Genomic DNA, 18,786 nt, shown 5'->3' with positions numbered 1-18,786 from the left:
ACCTCACCAAAAGGCTGAAAAAATTTCAACAATATTCAGATATCTTTCTGAAAATTTGGTATTAGAAAAGCCATAAAGCATGAGTATCCAAAATACTTCATGGTCAAGTAGAAGGATAGAAAGCAAACACAAAGATTAACATGCTTCTATTTGGGGGTAATTCAATTTCCCCAGTCCTAAAGATACATATATTGTCTAATGACAAAGCTTTAGTACTATATTCTAAATCAATATTGGGCAGAAGCATCTCTGATATCATATAGAAAGTAACTTCAACTTGTATTCATTTTCTGACTCCTCCCCTCTTCCCTGCTGAAAACTGGAAAGATGAGAGCCACAAACAACATTAATGGCAACTCAGATTTTGCTTGTTCTTAGCTAAACAACAATTGTCCCTCTGGTTTTGGGGCTGAGAAAACCAAACTCTACTCCAGTGCATCACAGAGTACTTGTAGCAACTGGAAGGTGTAAGTGAAATTCTCAGGAGCTGTAAAAGTAAAGCTACCACTGCACCTAGATGAAGTTTTTGTCACAGTAACCTTTCAATCTTCAACTATCTACGTGTCAGGATCCATTTCCACGCTGCCTCCTAGAACCCCTGTGCATTGCTGATCCTGGCCCAGAAAGGAGATCTTGCAATGCAGAACTCTGAGATGAACTTGCGCCAAGGGAAGTGGGCATGTTTTGGTTTTGCAAGCTATCATGGCACATAAGTGACTTAAGATAATTCTTATTAGCCTCCGCATTTTTCTTCCCAGAAGGTGACTCACTGATCTCAGCAGAACGAACCATTGTAGTAAGTGAGTCGATGGGCTCACATGGCAATGAGATCCCATTCATCCAGTCAAATGATAGGATACAAGCAAATGCATACATAGAAGCACATAGAGCTTCAGGAAGTTCTTTTGATGGATATGTCACCTACATAATGACACACCACAATATATTTAACAAACAAAGAACAATAGAGAAGCAATATTTTATCAAGGACGACTTGGTTTTACTGATTTTTAAAAGGTTTGTTATCCTTTTTTCATTAGGAGGCATTGGGGTGGGGGGAGGGGGTTTGTCTGGACAGAAAATGAGTTATAGAACTTACTCTGTACAAAATTGCAGCAGATAATCTCTCTCTCAGGCAGTATATCTGAGCAACATCAAGAGCAGTTGAAAAAAAAGGTAGCCACCGATCAACAACGACCTTCACTCTATTATCAGGAGACGACATAACGTTCTCTCCATTGGACAGGTCTGATTTTTTTTTCTCTTCCTCACTGTCATCTTCGCAGCCACTTTCATAGTCACTTCCATTGTCATCACCAACATCATTGTTATCATTCGCAGGAACCACTACAATCTCAGTTGCAAGCAATAGCAGCAGGAGTGGCCCAATTATACTACAACGTCTTATGTGCAAACCACTATCTCCACGAGTTATCTCATCGTATAGAATTATAGGTTGTTCACGGTTTTTGACTGACAGCTTGAAGTTGGTAGAGCAAGGATGCAATCGAACTTTATCACCACCTGCAGTTTCTACAACATTTTTCCTTCCACCTCCACCTCTGAGAGGTGGAAGCATTCTCCCTACCATAGGATACAAACCAGCAACAAGGACAGCATGTAGAATTCCTGGATCTTGAGCATTTAGATTATACTCAGACATGTATCCTTGTATAATAAACCCATTTCGAAGCAATTCGGACTGCAGCTGCTTGCGCATTCTTGATATCATTTTCATGGTACCAGATGATACATAATACAGAGAACAGAACTTCGATTCCTCACCTTTTTGCTTGGCACCTTCCCAGCACTCAAATGCAGCCACCACAGCCAATTGATCACTACGCCCACCGTATAACGTGGCTAGCTCTGCTTTTGCAGCATCAGCTTTTTTCCTTTCAGTTGGTAACATTGGAAGAGTAAATGGATCTTTATACTCAGATGCACAGGCCAATGTCAATGCAGGGTCAAGGCAATTCAATAAAATAGCAATCAAAAGCATCTTGCTTGTAAGAGGATGAACAGGTAAAGATCCTATCCTCTGCCCAAGTTCTGTAAGTTTCTCTTCGATAGTCAAGGCACCAATATCTTGCAGAACAATAATTGCATTTCTTATTGTCTCATAAACAGGAGGATCTAATGTCTTCTGAAGGAACTCCTCAACATTACAATCTGGGTCAAGAAGCTTAATCTGCAGTGAAAAACATTATTTAACAAACCTTTTAATACAAATGTGCAATAAAAAAAATGTCAAAAAAATAAATATTTTAGCATACAAAGATACAAGGCAAGTATGAATATGAAAAGTTGACTGCAACTATCTTTAAAATATACTCCATATGTATATATATATCTCCCCAAATATTTCATTATGGGCACTGTTTTCAGTTTTCTGATTTAAGGCTAACTCCAATACCTACAGGATAAAAAAACAAAACATGTCCAGACAGAGGACCCCTTGCTTAAACACCCCTAAAAGCCCAACTTTGCACACACTCTTAAATAAAAAGGCAGGAAGAGCACCTGCAAACATAGCTCCTCGATAGGCATCCTCTTAATTTCAGGAACTTGGAACTCTGGCAGTGAAACTGATCTAAGTTTCGAATAAAGATGATAACAGATTCCTGGCTGGCAGCGCCCTGCGCGTCCTTCACGTTGCTTGGCACTAGCTTTTGAAATCCAAGAGGATTGAAGAGTTGATACATTGTTATAAGGATCATAACTTTTTTCTTTTACACGTCCACTATCTATTACAAAAACTACATCATCAATGGTAACAGCAGTCTCAGCAATATTAGTTGAAAGAATGATTTTGCGACAATCTGGGGGAGGACGTTTAAAAGCCTTCTTTTGCTCCACTGATGGAACCATAGAATGGAGAGGAATTATTGAAAACTTGGATGCATCTTTGAAAAATGCACTCTTATGCAATCTTTCTCTTGTTCTATTAATATCATCCCACCCAGGAAGGAAAACTAGGATGGCTCCATCCTTTGAGTTCATACATATTTTTCTTATTAGCTGTTCAATGAGAACTTCATCAATCAATTCAGCATGAACTGTTGATAGATATTTATCAAGTAAAAGTTGCTGCTCCTCAGAATTGGAAAATGATTTCTCAATGTGTTTTTTAATAATTTCAGCTGCTTCTGTCTGGTTCTGTTGTTGTGCCCAATCTAGAGCAGTTGTCCCATTCTTGGTTTTTAAGTGGCAGTCAGCACCCAGAGAAAGGAGTGTGCAAAGACCATTGATACTACCTTTTCCAGCAAAAACCATCAAAGGTGTCACTCCTATCAAAGAATGTTGGTAATTAATGACTGCAGGTATCGCTTCAGAAGATATTATATCTAAGAGGGGATCAATCTCATCATCAGTTGCAGCCAGATTAATAGCTTCATCTAAGGCAACTCTATATTCCTCTGTTAATACGGAGTCTTTTGAGTTGAGACTAGCTGTTGTATTGTCAAGGTGATTATTTTCCACTGATTTAACAAAACCAAGTACATCTTCTAGGTAGAAAGTTTTTACCTAAAAAGAAAACAAAACTTACATCACTAAACAACAAAGGAAGAAAGGTCAGCAATGTGCAACAATAAACAAGACAATAGCATAAGGAGGTATTTTACTGGGTAAGTGAATCCAGGGACTCTGATTATTGGGCAGCCGCCAAAATACTTTGAAAAACGTTCCTCATCCATTGTGGCACTCATTAGAATCTGTTAAAGAGAAATTTGCCACCAAACTGATAAATTGAACACAAACTGTTTGCATGTAATTGTAACCAGAAACTGAAGAGAAGGTGTTATATTTATTTGAATACATTGGAACATACTAACCAGGCGCAAATGAGGATACAAAGGAAGCATGTCCCTACACGGAAAAAGCAACTTCTTAACATTTCTTTAGATAGTAATCTAAGGCAAAGATGCAGATCAACACTCAGTAATTCAGTATACTTATAAAATTAGATAAATCATGATGATAGCTTAAGGGGCTCACCTGATAATTGCTAGCATGAAATCGGAGAAGCGATCCCTTTCATGAATTTCATCCTAGGGAATTACAAAGCACGTGTTAGCTGATATAGGGTAATAACACCAAACATCAAAGATTTTGTGGCACATTTTGCTGCAAGCTTGTGGACTGTAAGAAAGATTATACAGTGTAAGAATCTACATAAATATGAAACCACATGTCCACATCCCAGATCATGAAAGCAATATGGAGAAGTGTAAAGCAAGCAACAGGATACGTCCAGGGAAAAAAAAGTAACAGCAAAATACTTAAAGCTACGGCTACTAATCATATCTAATACAAACTGTGGAATAAAATCCAAAATATTATGCAAAATGGCAAGCAACAGGGAAAAAGGAGCAACTCAAGGTGTCTGTAGTATGAACTCATATTGAGATGTAAGAAAAGTAAATATGGTCCAAGCTTTGCACAAGATGAATGATCATGTCATTTGATGTGTTGCATACCTTCAAAGCAGCCTTTTGGGCCACATTATTTAGGCTTAATGAAATTATTAAAAGCTTTCTACCTCAGGCCCTCTGGGCTTTGGATGTTATCATGAACACAGCAGACAAGCAAAGAGAACTAGGGAGTAATAATTTAAAGTTCTTTAATATTTCATATAAAATAGTAAGTTATGGTCTGGGACATCTCTTAACTTGTAACCACATTCCATTCCATAAATCTATAATTGTGGAAAAGAAAAAGAAGATATGCAATTATGATGCATCACTACCATGGCACTGCCAATTATACATAAAAACTTTTTGTTTGCATTGTCAAAAAAGCAACCAAGAATATCTCCTGAGTAAGAGTGTACCGATCCACCAAATATGTAAGGACACCGTAATCACTACCTTGCCATTGTCAACTCCCATAACTTCTGGCTGACACTAGCAAAAAAATCATCCAAGAATACACCTTAACCTATAACCATCACAACCAAACTCCCATTTGGACTAAGGGTTTGTTGAATCATCAAGGCAACTAAGGGATAATCTCACCTTCTGTTTTATTTTCCAGCAATATAGGCACAGAATGCACTTCTTTTTTACCTAGTGACTAGGTGGAGGAAAGAAGTTGACATACTTAGCGGTAAACTTGCATACGGTTGTTTAGTAAGTATTAGCTGTGCCATGCTAGTTGTCATCTATGTGTAATGGGTCTAGTCATTGGATAAAAGTAGCATTTCCCCTAGTTACACCAATTTTTTTCTCTATTCACTAAGACAATCTACATCTTAGCGAGAAGGTTGTATGCCTTTTTATTGTTTGAACATAAGTAGTGGAAATCTAAATCAATTAGAAAAAAAAAAAATTATATAAATAAAACCCTATCTTTGAGCCCTTGTCACTTTCCCATATTGATTTTGTATATCATCTTTTTATTTACTGTGACCACATCAACTTGCCCGAGTGATTGAATCGTGCTTTCATGGCCAAACCAATTTGTGATCTCATCTTATTCAAAAGTGCAATGGCTGTACAGGTAACATGATTGCAACTTCATGTAAGCAACTTGTAATACAAGGAACTTGAGACATGACATAGTAGGATTACAAAATAGATCAAACAAGCTGGAAATGGAAAATACCACAATGATGTGGGTAATGTCAGACATAGCATCCTTCCCCCTTTGCAAAGCTTTTTTGTTCAACTTGCTAGTGTTGACCAGAATCCTCAGTAAAACCCCATTAGTACAAAATACAATAGACGAGTGTCTTCCTCCGCTGCTTTCCATCCGAATCTAGAATTTGTCACAATAGCATAAGTAATCAATTATACAATACACAGTATTGATTTTACTGTGAAATGAGAGGTGTAAACTGTAAAATACTTTCCTACATGTATATGGGGGAGGCTGTATAGAATATTAGAATCACAAAAAAAAAAGGGGAAATAAATGCCACTAAAGACTGAATCAACAAACCAATCAATCAAGTCTAGAATGGTTGGTCAACGTAAACATAAAAATAGCACCATAAACAACTGATATCATTTAAAAAAAAAGCATACCCTTTACATTCGTATTTTGTAATGAAACATTCTATTCACCTTTGTCAGGTCATATTTTCCTTTTCTTCTTTTTTTTTTTGGGAGGGGTGGGGGGGGGGGGGGGGTGGGGAGAGTCATAAGTAGCAGTTTGCTCACTGCAAACCCTGTGTCTCAAGGACAACAGAACCCAATTAATAGCTCCCATAATGAAGACAGAATAGATTTAACAAGGACTAAGACTGAGTTCCTCATTTTCTCCCAAATCCAAATCCCTTTCATGAATTCCAGTTTTACTTAGAAAGTAAACAGGAACTTGGACTTTCTTGGAAATTCAGAACCTCTTTCTGGAATTCCATTTTTACTTACAAGTGGATACTGGATACATCCCAAAAGATCAATGGATAAAAAAAATGTTTACAATTGGCTGTAGAATGAGGAAAAATAGAAACAAGGAAGAGGGCTAAATCCAGATTGAGAATACAGAGTAACATAGATTACCTTATAACCAACAGTATCACCAAGATTTTCACCTCTTTCAGTAGAAATTCTTTCAGAAACTGCAAACGGAATAGTTAAATCCTAATAACATATATATATATATATATATATATATATATATATATATATATATATATATATTTGTGTGTGTGTGTGAAGATAAAACAACGAACAAACAGGTATATGGGAAACTGCCAAACACTTGGCTTAGGCAGTTGAGCACTTGAGCATACCAGAAGTTGCAGAAATACGCCGTGGCTGAGTACACACAACTTTGCACGTCTCACCCTTAGCCCACATGTGATCTAAAATATATTGTGGGACCTAGAAAATAAAATGGGGACAAAATTTTTAGAGCATCACAATAAGAAATTCACAGTGTGAACCTGTTACAACAGTACAAAGGAGGGTCAACCTATTGATATTTATTGAAAACTAGTTGTAAATATGCACGGTGTGAGATTGAAAAATGCCCAGCGAAAACAAGATTACAAGAAGAGAGTAAAATAATATGATTGAAATAAATGAAGAAATGTATAAATCTTATAACTATTAGAAGATAAATTTTGACTTTTAATGATAAGAAAGATTATTATATTGCATAAATTTCCAAAAAATACATTGAACATAGTAGATATTGTATTTCAAAAGAATTACACTTTTAACAAACACAATTAGTGTTCATTGATAAGTTTCTGTTCTAGTTAGAGTTTTAACATACCATAATAAATAAAACAAGAATGCTTTGTTGACAATAAATCAATAATGCATATATTCCACATCAAGTAACATACAAATGAAAGGCAAACTCTCTTAGAAAAAGTAATTTTAAATTTTTTTTTTCAAGTTACAATAAATAAAAGCTAAATTTACAAATGAAAAATCATATTAAATTAAAACAGATACACATTATTCATTGATTCAAGATTATTATTATTAAGTATATAAAAACTACATATGTATGCATTTGTTTGTATTTTACATAGTGAGGGTAAAATTGACAAAAAGGGAAAATACTGAGGGTAGAATTGGTAAGGAGGTATAAAGGTACAACACAAAAAACACCCAATAACAAAACAAAACAAAAAAAACAAAAAAAAAACAAAAAAAACAAAATAAAAAAAACACTCAATGCCACTTATACCTCTTATAGATATTTTCATTCTAATTAAGGACTAATGTTACATAAAAGGTCAAAAGGAAAAATGTGAAGGGTGAAAATCGAAAGAAAGTGTAAACATACAACACAAAAAATAAACACTTGATACTACTTATACTACCAACACAAATTTCATTTAAGTTAAGGACTAACATTATTGGCTCTTATTAAATTTTATATTTAAATATCCACTTTATTCCAATTAATTGCTTCCTACAACTTCATCTTGGCCCCAAATAACCAAGTAAAGAAAAGTAAAAAAGAATACATCCCATTTTCATTGAGCCCTTTTGCCTTTCAAGTTACATTACCAACAATTAAAAAATGTTTTTTTTTTTTACAATTTTGAGATTTCGGTTGTTCAGCCAAGCAGTTTTTTTTTTTTTTTTGAATTTTTTAGGTATTTTATATAACTTTTATCTCTAAAATTAAAGCCAGCAGCATCTAAACCTAAGCCAAATTTTGGTAAAAATGACCAAAAAAGGGTGTAATGGCAAATAACTTATGAATACAAAGGGCAAAAATACCCCCATGGAAAAGGAAAAAAAAATGCAGTTAAGTCAAAAAAAGTTTCTGATAATCTGATTGAGTTAAATAAATACCTAAAGCCCCTGCATTCAGGGATGCAGAATCCTTAATGAGCAAACATGTAAAGTTCATTAAAAGCATGAAGAAACCAAGAAGCTTGTAAGGGGAGAGATATGAGGTTTGCTTTGCATGTCTATCAGTTTAGTGACATAAATCTAATATACATTAGGAGAGTAACAAGACTTTTACCTGAGTAGTTTTTCCACATCCAGTTTCACCAGAGATTAGCACTACCTGCATTTGGAGCATGATACAAATGGATAATTCAGTGAAGTGACAGAGAGGAGCCAAACTGCATAAAAGGCATAGGAAACATAAGCAATCATGTACAGGATGCCCTTTCAAAGCTGAGAAACATAAGGGTCCGTTTACCAACAGAAAACTGTTCTCTGTTTTCTGTTTTCTAATTTTTCAGTTTTCATTTTCTATTTTCCATTCTCTGTTTTCTGTTTAGAAAATTTGTTTACTAACCGAAAACTATTATCTGTTTTCTGTTTTCTAATTTTTCAGTTTTCACCTAAAATTTAGTTTAGATAATATATTAATATTTTTTGAGCTAATATTTAAAATATTTTTTTGGATATATTCATTTGAATGACATGTATATGAATATATAACTTTTACTTTGAATTCTAATATATGTGAGATTTCAATATCCGATATCTGGACCGAACTTGTATTATGATGTAACATAATTAAAAATATTTGAACTAATAATCTATTCAGTTCAATCAAAATCTAAAACATTAAATAGAGTCTAATTCTTAATTTTGATAAAGTAAATAATATCTAACTTTAAAGTGTAAGCAAATAAATTATGTTTAAATAAGTAAGTAGAAAAGATAGGAGATAGTGATAAGTAAAATAAGATGATAATGAAAGTAATCATAGTAATGTGGTTATAGTGATATATAACTAAATAAATGATAGATGATTCTGTTTTTCATTTTGAAAACAGTTTTTAAGTGAGTTCCAGTTTTTCAAAAATTTTCAGAAATTATTTCCAGTTTTCAAAATGGAAAACTGTGTTGGTAAACATGTTTTCTGTTTTCTATTTTCCAGTTTCCAGAAATTTCTAGTTAGTAAACGGCCCCTAAAGTTTCCAATATATATCATATATGAGAACAAGCATCCATCTAATCCATAAGCATGCCAAACATTTTGCTCACTGATTAACATGATTCTAATTGCAGTGGAAGACACAAATGCATATATGGATTCAAGTAAATGGAAAAAACCTGATAAGATTCTATGCTTGATGTAATGATATCCTTGAAAGAAGCAATTGGAAGTTTGGACCTCCGTTTTAAAGTCTACACAGAAGACCATTGTGAATTGTTAGTACAAGTTTATTTTCTCCTTCAAGTTCAGCATAAGCAAGTAAAAGTATCAGATACCGTTATGAAATGCATGAGTCCACAAGAACAACTGAAGCCTTTACAGCCCCACCCCGGCACCCCCACAAATTAAAAAACACACACACCAACAAGACAACAACTAAAATAAACCTGTCTCAGGTCTTGGCTTTTTTCCACTCTAGAAGCAAGTAGTTCCACTTTCTTTGCAATATCTGACTTGTCCATTGCAGGTTTGCGGAAGATATCATCGTTTAATCCAAATAACTTGCCGGCTTTTTTATTATGTTTTTCAGACATATAAGAAGTTGTCTCCTCGTCACCAGGTGGATATCGACTAAATAGATCATTTAGAATGGTTTTTGCACCTTTTGAAAACTTAAGACAAGTGAGAGTCTCATTCCCTCTCTGTGAGTCTATTTTCTTTCCCTTGTTGAAAACAGATACCTGACGTGCATTCCCATGCCTAGACAAACCAAGTTCATGATCTCAAATTATATTAGGCAATGAAAGAACCACCTACCTACGCTGGATTGACAAAGAACACCACCAATACAATCCAACAAAAATTGAAAAACACATTAGAATTGCTGGCTGGATGATATATCATATATACTTACCCATGACTTTTGGAGCGCATGCCCATTTTCCTACACAGCATATGCACTGCTGCTCGCTCAAAATTGTTAAGATTTGATCCAAATTTGTACACTGTGTTAACAATATAAGCATGTATAAATTTCTTTTATATGTACATCATGCCCATCCAGATTGGCATTAAAGAGTATAGCCACTGACATAAAAGTGTAACGTGTTTAAATAGATACACTTACTTACAGCATTCAGTTTAAATAAGCAAAGCCGAAAACATACAAAGCTCATAACTTTTACTTATATAATAAATAAATAAAGTTGTACTCGGCATCTTATGTAACAAGGGTCACACTTGTGTGAGACCGTCTCACCGGTCCTTGCTCGTGAAATGGGTCGGGTCAATATGAAAATGTAACTTATACTGAAAAATGTAATACTAATCAAGAATAAAGTGTTTGTTACTTATAAAGGAAAATATAATACTTTTACATTTTGATGTAAAATTATTACATTTTCCCTTATAAGTAATGCTGGCAAGTGTTTGTTACATATAAGTGAAAATGTAATACTTTTAATCAAAATGTAAAAGCATTACATTTTTCTTCAAAGTATTACATGTTCCAATATAAGTAATAACATTTCATTCCTTATTAATATTATATATTCTAGTATAAGTATTACATTTGATCTTGACCCGCATATAGGTGAACAATTACTTCATGCCCAAATCAGTCCCAACTTAGTGATTACTGCATACTGTATATGTATCTAAGTTTTATACAGAGCCTCACTTTTAACCGCCAAGATTTAACTAGTCCGCATTTAAGTGCATAGAGGTTAGTGGGCTCAACACCATTCCGATTAAGCACAAATTCTCCTTCAGCTAAAGTTGAAGTAAACAAATAAAAAGGAACTAAAACTGGAAATATAAACACGAAAGTTGTCATTTCAAGTAACTGAGATTATAGAGCACCAAACAACGCGGGAAATGAGATTACACAGACACGCACAAATATAGAAATAGCTGAGTTTATGGAGCTGAGTGATTATTCGAAATAGGAACTCCATCCGTGTGGAATACCTTCTTCATTAGAAGATCGAAAGCGTTGGAGAATTTCTGAAATCCGAATTCGAGCGGCTTCATCAACGCCCTTGGGCCAAGCTCCATTATTCGCCTTCTTGCTCTTCTTCCCTCCTTTCCCAGAGCCTCCTGCCGCAGTCTTCGTGTCCATTGCTTATTGTCACTGCACTGCTTCTACTCTCCCTCTGTTTCTCTGCGAAGGGTTTTAGGCAGTCCGTACAGAGAAACCCTCGGCGTGCGCCACTGCTTTGGATATTAATTTCTATATTCGCCCTTTAGGGATTTGGAGGTCTTTTTTAGAAATAGGGCAAATTTTAAAATCTCGACTTAATTCCACCGGAGGTCCCTTGTCTTTGATGATAATTCTAAATTTAGTCACAGATTATCATTTTTGTCATTTTACATCTCACATTATTATTTTTTGGACACTTTTAGTCATTCTCATAATTTTTTCTATTTTTGTAAGGGCATTTCTGTCTCTTCATATTTTTCTTTTGTTATTTTTTCGGTTTCAACCAGTTTAATTTGTTTAGAACTTTAAGTAACCTTTGATTTTTAGTAACCATATCTTTCAACCAATTTTTAGTAAAGTCCTAAACCGATTAAACTGGTTGAAATCGGAAAAATAACAAAAGAAAAATACAAAGAGACAAAAAGTCCTTACTAAAAATAGAAAAAAATCATAAGGGCTAAAAGTGTCCAAAAAAGATGATCTGAGATGTAAAATGGCAAAAATGATAGTTTAGGACTAAATTTGAAATTGCCACCAAAGGTCAATGGACCTCCGGTGGAATTAACTCTATTTTATTACCCTCATTTGTAATTTCTCATTTCTTTTTTGTTTTTGAAAACCAAACTTCAATAACTTTAATCAAAGAAATGTGCAATACAATTAGGAATAGAAGACAGTCAATTCATAGGACCAGCCTGAGAACTAACAACTCTAGCTAATGCGTGAGCCACTTTATTCGTTGATCTATAAATAAATCAAAAAGACACGGTCTCAAAGTGTCGTTGAAGAAGCTTGCACTCTCGTATCACGAGCCCGCCTAGGATAAATCCAATACTGAACTATTAAGCAGTCTGCAAACCATCTGACAATCAAAAAATATCATCGCCTTTGTAATTTCATTGTTTTTAAGTCAAGACAGAACCTTCTTTACAGCTAACGCCTCTGCAAGATGGGGTCGTTTAAACACCTAATTGGCCCATTCAAAGTTGCCACTACATCTCCGTTGCTCTCCTGGACGATACAGCCAAATGAAGTCGTGTCTTGATTCGGAAAGATAACCGCATCAACGTGCATTTCTTTTTTGCTTTATTTTCACTTTTTTTTTTAAACCAGAACCTATCAATATAAAAGGATGCAACATTCACTCTACACGGTCTAGCAAAGAAACGCTCGAACTTTATAAAATATTTAATAGTTATCAAAATTCAAAATTTTATAATGATTTTTAAATATGATAATTTTTTTTCTCAATTTTTGTAAATGCTTTTACTTTAGAATGTTAAAATTAGAATACTTAGAATCAAATAACATAATTTTGAATTATGAGACTATGATTTTTTAAGGTAATTATAAAAATATATAATTTATTTGATGTCATAATAAATATAATAAACTCGTCATTTTTAATTTTCATAGTTGAACACGTATCACTAACTGTTTAAAAAGAATTGTTATATGGTATAATTATATTTTTAAAAAGTTTATCTAACTAGCCAAAAAAAAAACAATTTATACTGTGTTAATTTGCTAACACAAAGCCTAAAATTCATACAAGCATAATCGTACAATGCACTCACTAGCAAATGGAGATGCGGGGGATCGAACCCCGTGCCTCTCGCATGCAAAGCGAGCGCTCTACCATTTGAGCTACATCCCCTCGTTGAGTAATCCCTTTAATAAAATTATAAGACATCATCAGGGTGAACAAGGAAATTCCTATTGGTTAATGTGTATACAAGGATCTTACATAACTGGCATCAAATGTAAATTGACCAAGCCTATCTTCTTCTACCCTTTGGAGACACACTAATCTTAGCTGAAGTTGAGGAATAAGAAGATGGGGAGAAGCCATTGAAACAGTTGATCTCAGCTTTGTCCCTGTCAAATGCCTTCATTATTACTTATCAACATTTTCTATCTTTTATACTTACTTTACTTATTTAAACATAACTTATTATTATTATTATTATTATTTTTTATCACAAGTTAATTATACAAAGCAATATCATATGTTTTTTTTTTTTTTTTTAAGTTAATCAAACAGGTCTAAAAGAATCACATATACATGGCAAATCCAAACTTTTTAAGTTAATAATCAAACAAGTGTAAAAGAATCACATCTACCATGGCAAATCCAATTGGACAATCACCTTTTTTATTTTTTTGGGTTAAACCATGAGGTGTCTTGAGCATGTTTTAACTGTAGGAGACACTTTTAAGTCCATACCATGCAGACAACACAAATTATGCTGTGGAAACGTGTTCACCATGTGCATGGTGAACACACAGGTAGATCCATAATTTTTATACTGTAGATACATAATTTTTTTTTTTTGAAAACATAGATACATAATTTTGTTTTTCATTTGTTGTTACAGATATTATGAATCCACAGTACAGAAATTATGAATCTACAGTATAGAAATTATGAATATACAGTATAGAAATTATGAATCTACAGTACAGAAATTATGAATCTACAGTACAGAAATTATGAATCTACAGTATAGAAATTATGAATCTACAGTATAGATGTTATGAATCTACAGTATAGAAATTATGAATCTATAGTTTAGAAATTATGGATCTATCCTGTTAACAACAAATGAAAAACAAAATTATGAATCTACGTTTAAAAAAAAAAAAAAATTATGAATCTACGGTATAGAAATTATGGATCTACCCATGTGTTCACTATGCGCATGGTGAACACGTTTCCTCAGCATAACTATTGATGCGGACAATCACCTATTTTAAATTTTCTTTTTTCTTTTTAAAAAGGGGACACATTGCTAACCATACGAAGAAACTTTGCAAAGAGTGAGAATGACTATTAACTAAATAATAAGATGACATTGACTTTTTGTGCTTAAGTAGGTTGTGAAAGTAGTTATGAACAAATACTACATTGTAATAGAGTCTGTAGCACTCAAAAAAAAAAATTTATTTTGAAACAATGTCATTTTGAACGAAGACCAATCTTACACAGCAATTATACCGTGGAACGCGGTCCACAAAGCTTTGTGGACCATGGTCCAAAACAGCAGCTATAGTGTATCTAAACTGACACTGTCTTACGTATTATTTTTATTATATTATCAAATGAAACTGCAATTGAATTGAAATGAAACTGTAGTTGTGTTGAAATGAAACTGCAATGTATACTAAATGAAACTAACCGAATAACAATTTCACATATTTTGTGTAATTTGTACAACGAAACTGTAGTTATATCAAAATGATATTTGATGTCTAGACCACAATGCATTGTGAACCGCGATCCACAATATAATTTGCCAATCTTACAAGTCCACGATATAACAATTGCAACTTTAGCATTTGGTCCATAAACCATTACATTAGTTTATCTATAAAGACCAAAATTGGCCTATTTCACTACTGAAAATTATAGAATTTCCAATCACCTGAAACTTATATTAAATCAAGTAGAAAGCCTTGTTCCGACTTTTTTTGATATCTGGAATAACTTTTGTTGCTATTTCCGACCACTTTTTACTTTCAACTTGATTTAAGATCACTTTCAGTTGGTCGAAAATTCCATAATTTACAGTAGTATTTAAATGGTCTTTCAAAATATGACCCAGTATGGACAAAAGAGAATCCAGGACCAACTAGACTAAGAATTGTTAGTTGAAATCCAAATAATTACTAAACAAATAAATAATAAATTAATTGTTTGATTTACGGGCTTTTGGTACCTGCTAACATTAAATTAAAAGGATCAATAGACAACTCTAATTTATAAGTAGTCGAACTTGAAGCATTGTAATTACTAAACTATTTGTCTGACCAACTACTTACTAGACCACAATGGGAAGAAGAAAATAGTGAACTTTAAATTGTTGTGAAATGAACTAGTATTAAAATTACAAAAAAAAAAAAAATAAACAAATAAATTAAAGTTGGGAAAATGGGTAGTCTATGAATTCAGTACAAATATTGTACTGTGTAACATGTATGAACATACAGCCCTAATTTGATGTATATATGACATCTATCTCGCTCCATGCATGCATGCATTATATTACCAATAGAGACACGAGATGGACAAGTCTAGGTTGATTTTGCTGTCTTTGGTGGACTGCAAATGTCGCAGGTCTACCGTGTCGGTTGAGGCGGCGCCGGAGTGAGAGTTCCGGTCATCTTTTACCGGCGAAACTTGTCTTCTGTCGTCTTCATTATATGCTGATTGTGGGATCTGCTCAAAGCTTTCATCACTTGGACCGCCGCCGTCTTCTTCCGCCTTGGTCGTCGTCATTTCGCAGTTCAGACTTCCCTGTGATTCCTGCATATCATGCAGTGCAGTGATGGAAATCATATCATCATTTCGTTAATAATTACACTCATTTCATTATTATCTGTTTGGTTCTTTGGAAACTAATAAACTTCAAGGCCTTTTTCATGATAAGTACATGCATGATATGTCCAAATATGGTAAACAACCTAATATTGAAATATATATATGAGAAATAAGTATTCTGAATTCCGCCTAGCTGGTAAAGGATCACAATAAAGTAAATTAGTTTAGATTGTTTGATCTATACTCTATAGCCAGTGGCTACCTTGGACACTCCATCTTCATATTCAAGATTCAACCCATTGATCTACTAAACACTTTAGTGATTTTTCTATGTACTTATATATTAGTAGAGAGGGTTGAGGGGGGGCAGTGGCCCCCACTGCCCCCATTGTGGCTCCGCCACTGTCTATAGCTGATTTGCTCAAATCAGCCAATAAGTTGAACATACAACTTTTATTATGAGAAATTGAACTTAGAATCTTGTGGTTAACAAGCCAAGTGTTCCAAAACCTAATATTTTCAACCATTAAAAAGTGGTCAAAAACTTAGGGTCCATAATTACATATTAAGTTTTTAAATCCAAGGACCTTCATCTAGTGGCACGAAGTGACTCTTTCATATGGGAGGTCATGATGACTTCGAGTCTCAGTGGAAAAACTGTGATGGTGTGAACTAAGTAAATTCTGCTCTAGTTTAATAGCTCTTGAAGGTAAATTGTACTGGAAGACTATGTGTGTCGAACTCGATCGCAAGAGTGTTAACATGAATGTAACTCATGACATTCAATTCTAATATGAGAATCATACTTCACCTACTAAGTCACTCATTTCGGGATCGATTATCAGCGATTTTTTTTTTTCTAACAAAATTATTATAAATTGTCCCAAAAAAAGGTGATATTGTACATAATATTATATACCTGATAAAATAGGTGATGCCCAATTGGATTGCTCTCATTTCTTTGATTATTACCAGAAAAATAGCACCCCAATTTATTCTCCTCTTCACTCTCATCAAAACTTTGTCTTAGTAACCTTTCAAATGTGTGCCTGCATACAAAACTTTCTTCATATATAACTGCCCTCAAATTTTCCCAGCAATGGTAAAAAAAGAGGTTGAAATTAAAATTTTCACAAAATGTGAGCGAAAATAAGTGATTTCCTAAGTATAGTGATGAAGGCATTGGGTAATCATGACTTCATGATTAAGCTTTAAAAAGTCAGATTAATGTATTCAAACACAAGTCCTAATTTCGCAGGTTTAGGTAATTGCCTTAGGAAAGTACGTAATTAATGAATTGGCCAGAGAAGTCAATATGAAACGTGATTCTTAATTCAAGTAATTAATTAATTACCCTTGGGGAGCCCAAGTGGAGGAATGTAACCTGCCATCACGGAAGTTGCAGCTTTCTGCAGCCACGAAAACGTCGAAGGTTGTCCGCTCCCTCATGTTTCTGTACATCTGTTAAGTTTGTCCAACATTCCGTCAAATCACCAGACCAAACAAAACATTTTAAACAAATTACATACTAAATCTAACTAATTAGCTTAGTTGTTATGCATAAACTTAACATTATTAATCCTAAACTATGATATATATACTGTGTAATTTAGAAGTATAGGAAAGTTAGGGCAAATTAAAGCTGTGGGTACAACTAACAGATACTTTTATTTATATATATATATATATATATATATATATATATATATATATATATATATATATACCTGGAGATGGCTTTTGACATGAGAAATCTTTAATCCTTTTACTGCCATCATCTGCACAATTCTCTTCGGAGTTGCTTCTGCATCCATACCAAACAACTCAACATTTAGGTTAAACACATCATATATATATATATATATATATATATATATATATATATATATATGTGTGTGTGCGCGCGCGCATATATAAGTAAGGAAAGATTATGATACTGATTGATACATGATACTGTAATATATATTTCAATTCATACATGATTGTACCAGACATTATAAGTAACAATTTCTAATTGTATCTGGTAGAATATAGAACGATACTAGATACACAATCAGCACTGATTGATACCATATACAGGCAGGCACGCGCACAAACACATATCTTACTGAATAATTTCGAGATCGAATTAAGATTCCTCAATTCCCATATAGTACACAATGGTTAATTTGTTGACATGATCAATATGTTAACGTTGGACAAAAGGTAAAGAAATTTATAATCCATTATAATATAGCTAATTAAGGTTGTCGAAAAAGGTAAACCGATGGAAGATGTTTGGGAGGGGACGATAGAACTTACTGTAGCGTCCGCCGAGATGCTCGACGGCGTCGACGAAGTGACCGTGGAGCTCCGGCGTCCACTGTAGACGCGGCAACTCGGATTTCTTGTACTGCCGAACCCCATTGTTTCTCTGGCCGCTGCTTTTCATCATTTCTACTGATCTGGTTTTCCGGCGAAGATGGTGAAGACGGTGAGAGGCGGAGGAGATGAGAATTCAATGTGTAATAAAGTGGGTGGAACCATATAAAGAAGAAAGGAGCATAAAAGATGAACTAAAAGTAGCTAGGGGGAGTCGGAGATTATGGACTTTTCTTGGGCTGTGTGGACTTTTGCAACATTCCCCATTTCCGTAGGACAGTGTATTTCTATATGGAAGAGGAATTTATTTAATCTTCTGCAAGAATGTAAACTTACAAGAAACAGCGACAACAACGTTATTCTTCTTGGCGACAACAATATAATTATTTTGCGTTTCTGCGGACGACGACGACGAAGAAACCACATGCCTAATTAATTTATTGGTTTTTCTTTGACTTTATAAGGCTACAGTTTTCTACGATGTTGACTGCAGAATTTGGACATTGCGCCCACATTCTATATGTTAATACATATACATACCCAAAAATTAAATTATATTCCTAAATTAAATTAAAGGTGCCTCGCCAAG

The 18,786-nt window shown here is 34.1% G+C and overlaps 2 protein-coding genes and 1 non-coding gene across 3 annotated transcripts; all 3 read right to left on the bottom strand.

Annotated features, from left to right (window-relative positions):
- Positions 1 to 30: 30 nt before the first annotated feature.
- Positions 31 to 11,558, bottom strand: LOC109187537 (DExH-box ATP-dependent RNA helicase DExH6-like). Its single transcript, XM_019337757.1, has 14 exons — positions 11,284 to 11,558; positions 10,229 to 10,319; positions 9,762 to 10,074; positions 9,492 to 9,566; positions 8,443 to 8,487; positions 6,740 to 6,830; positions 6,507 to 6,565; positions 5,608 to 5,760; positions 4,000 to 4,052; positions 3,837 to 3,870; positions 3,627 to 3,716; positions 2,524 to 3,528; positions 1,100 to 2,191; positions 31 to 921 (listed from the first exon to the last, which is right to left on the bottom strand). The coding sequence occupies exons 1-14, from the start codon at positions 11,432 to 11,434 to the stop codon at positions 565 to 567; spliced, it is 3,609 nt and encodes a 1,202-aa protein (XP_019193302.1). The 5' UTR covers positions 11,435 to 11,558; the 3' UTR covers positions 31 to 564.
- A 1,541-nt stretch (positions 11,559 to 13,099) lies between these two features.
- Positions 13,100 to 13,172, bottom strand: TRNAA-UGC. The gene has a single exon. It is a non-coding gene; the product is annotated as a tRNA-Ala (tRNA).
- A 2,181-nt stretch (positions 13,173 to 15,353) lies between these two features.
- LOC109187335 (putative two-component response regulator ARR20) lies at positions 15,354 to 18,577 on the bottom strand. Its single transcript, XM_019337522.1, has 5 exons — positions 18,138 to 18,577; positions 17,564 to 17,640; positions 17,191 to 17,297; positions 16,756 to 16,885; positions 15,354 to 15,821 (listed from the first exon to the last, which is right to left on the bottom strand). The coding sequence occupies exons 1-5, from the start codon at positions 18,268 to 18,270 to the stop codon at positions 15,561 to 15,563; spliced, it is 708 nt and encodes a 235-aa protein (XP_019193067.1). The 5' UTR covers positions 18,271 to 18,577; the 3' UTR covers positions 15,354 to 15,560.
- Positions 18,578 to 18,786: the final 209 nt, after the last annotated feature.

Source organism: Ipomoea nil, unplaced genomic scaffold (genome assembly GCF_001879475.1).
Source record: "Ipomoea nil cultivar Tokyo-kokei standard unplaced genomic scaffold, Asagao_1.1 scaffold1421, whole genome shotgun sequence".
Lineage (NCBI taxonomy): Eukaryota > Viridiplantae > Streptophyta > Magnoliopsida > Solanales > Convolvulaceae > Ipomoea > Ipomoea nil.
The sequence above is the reverse complement of the archived record's forward strand: the minus strand, read 5'-3'. Positions and strand labels throughout refer to the sequence as shown.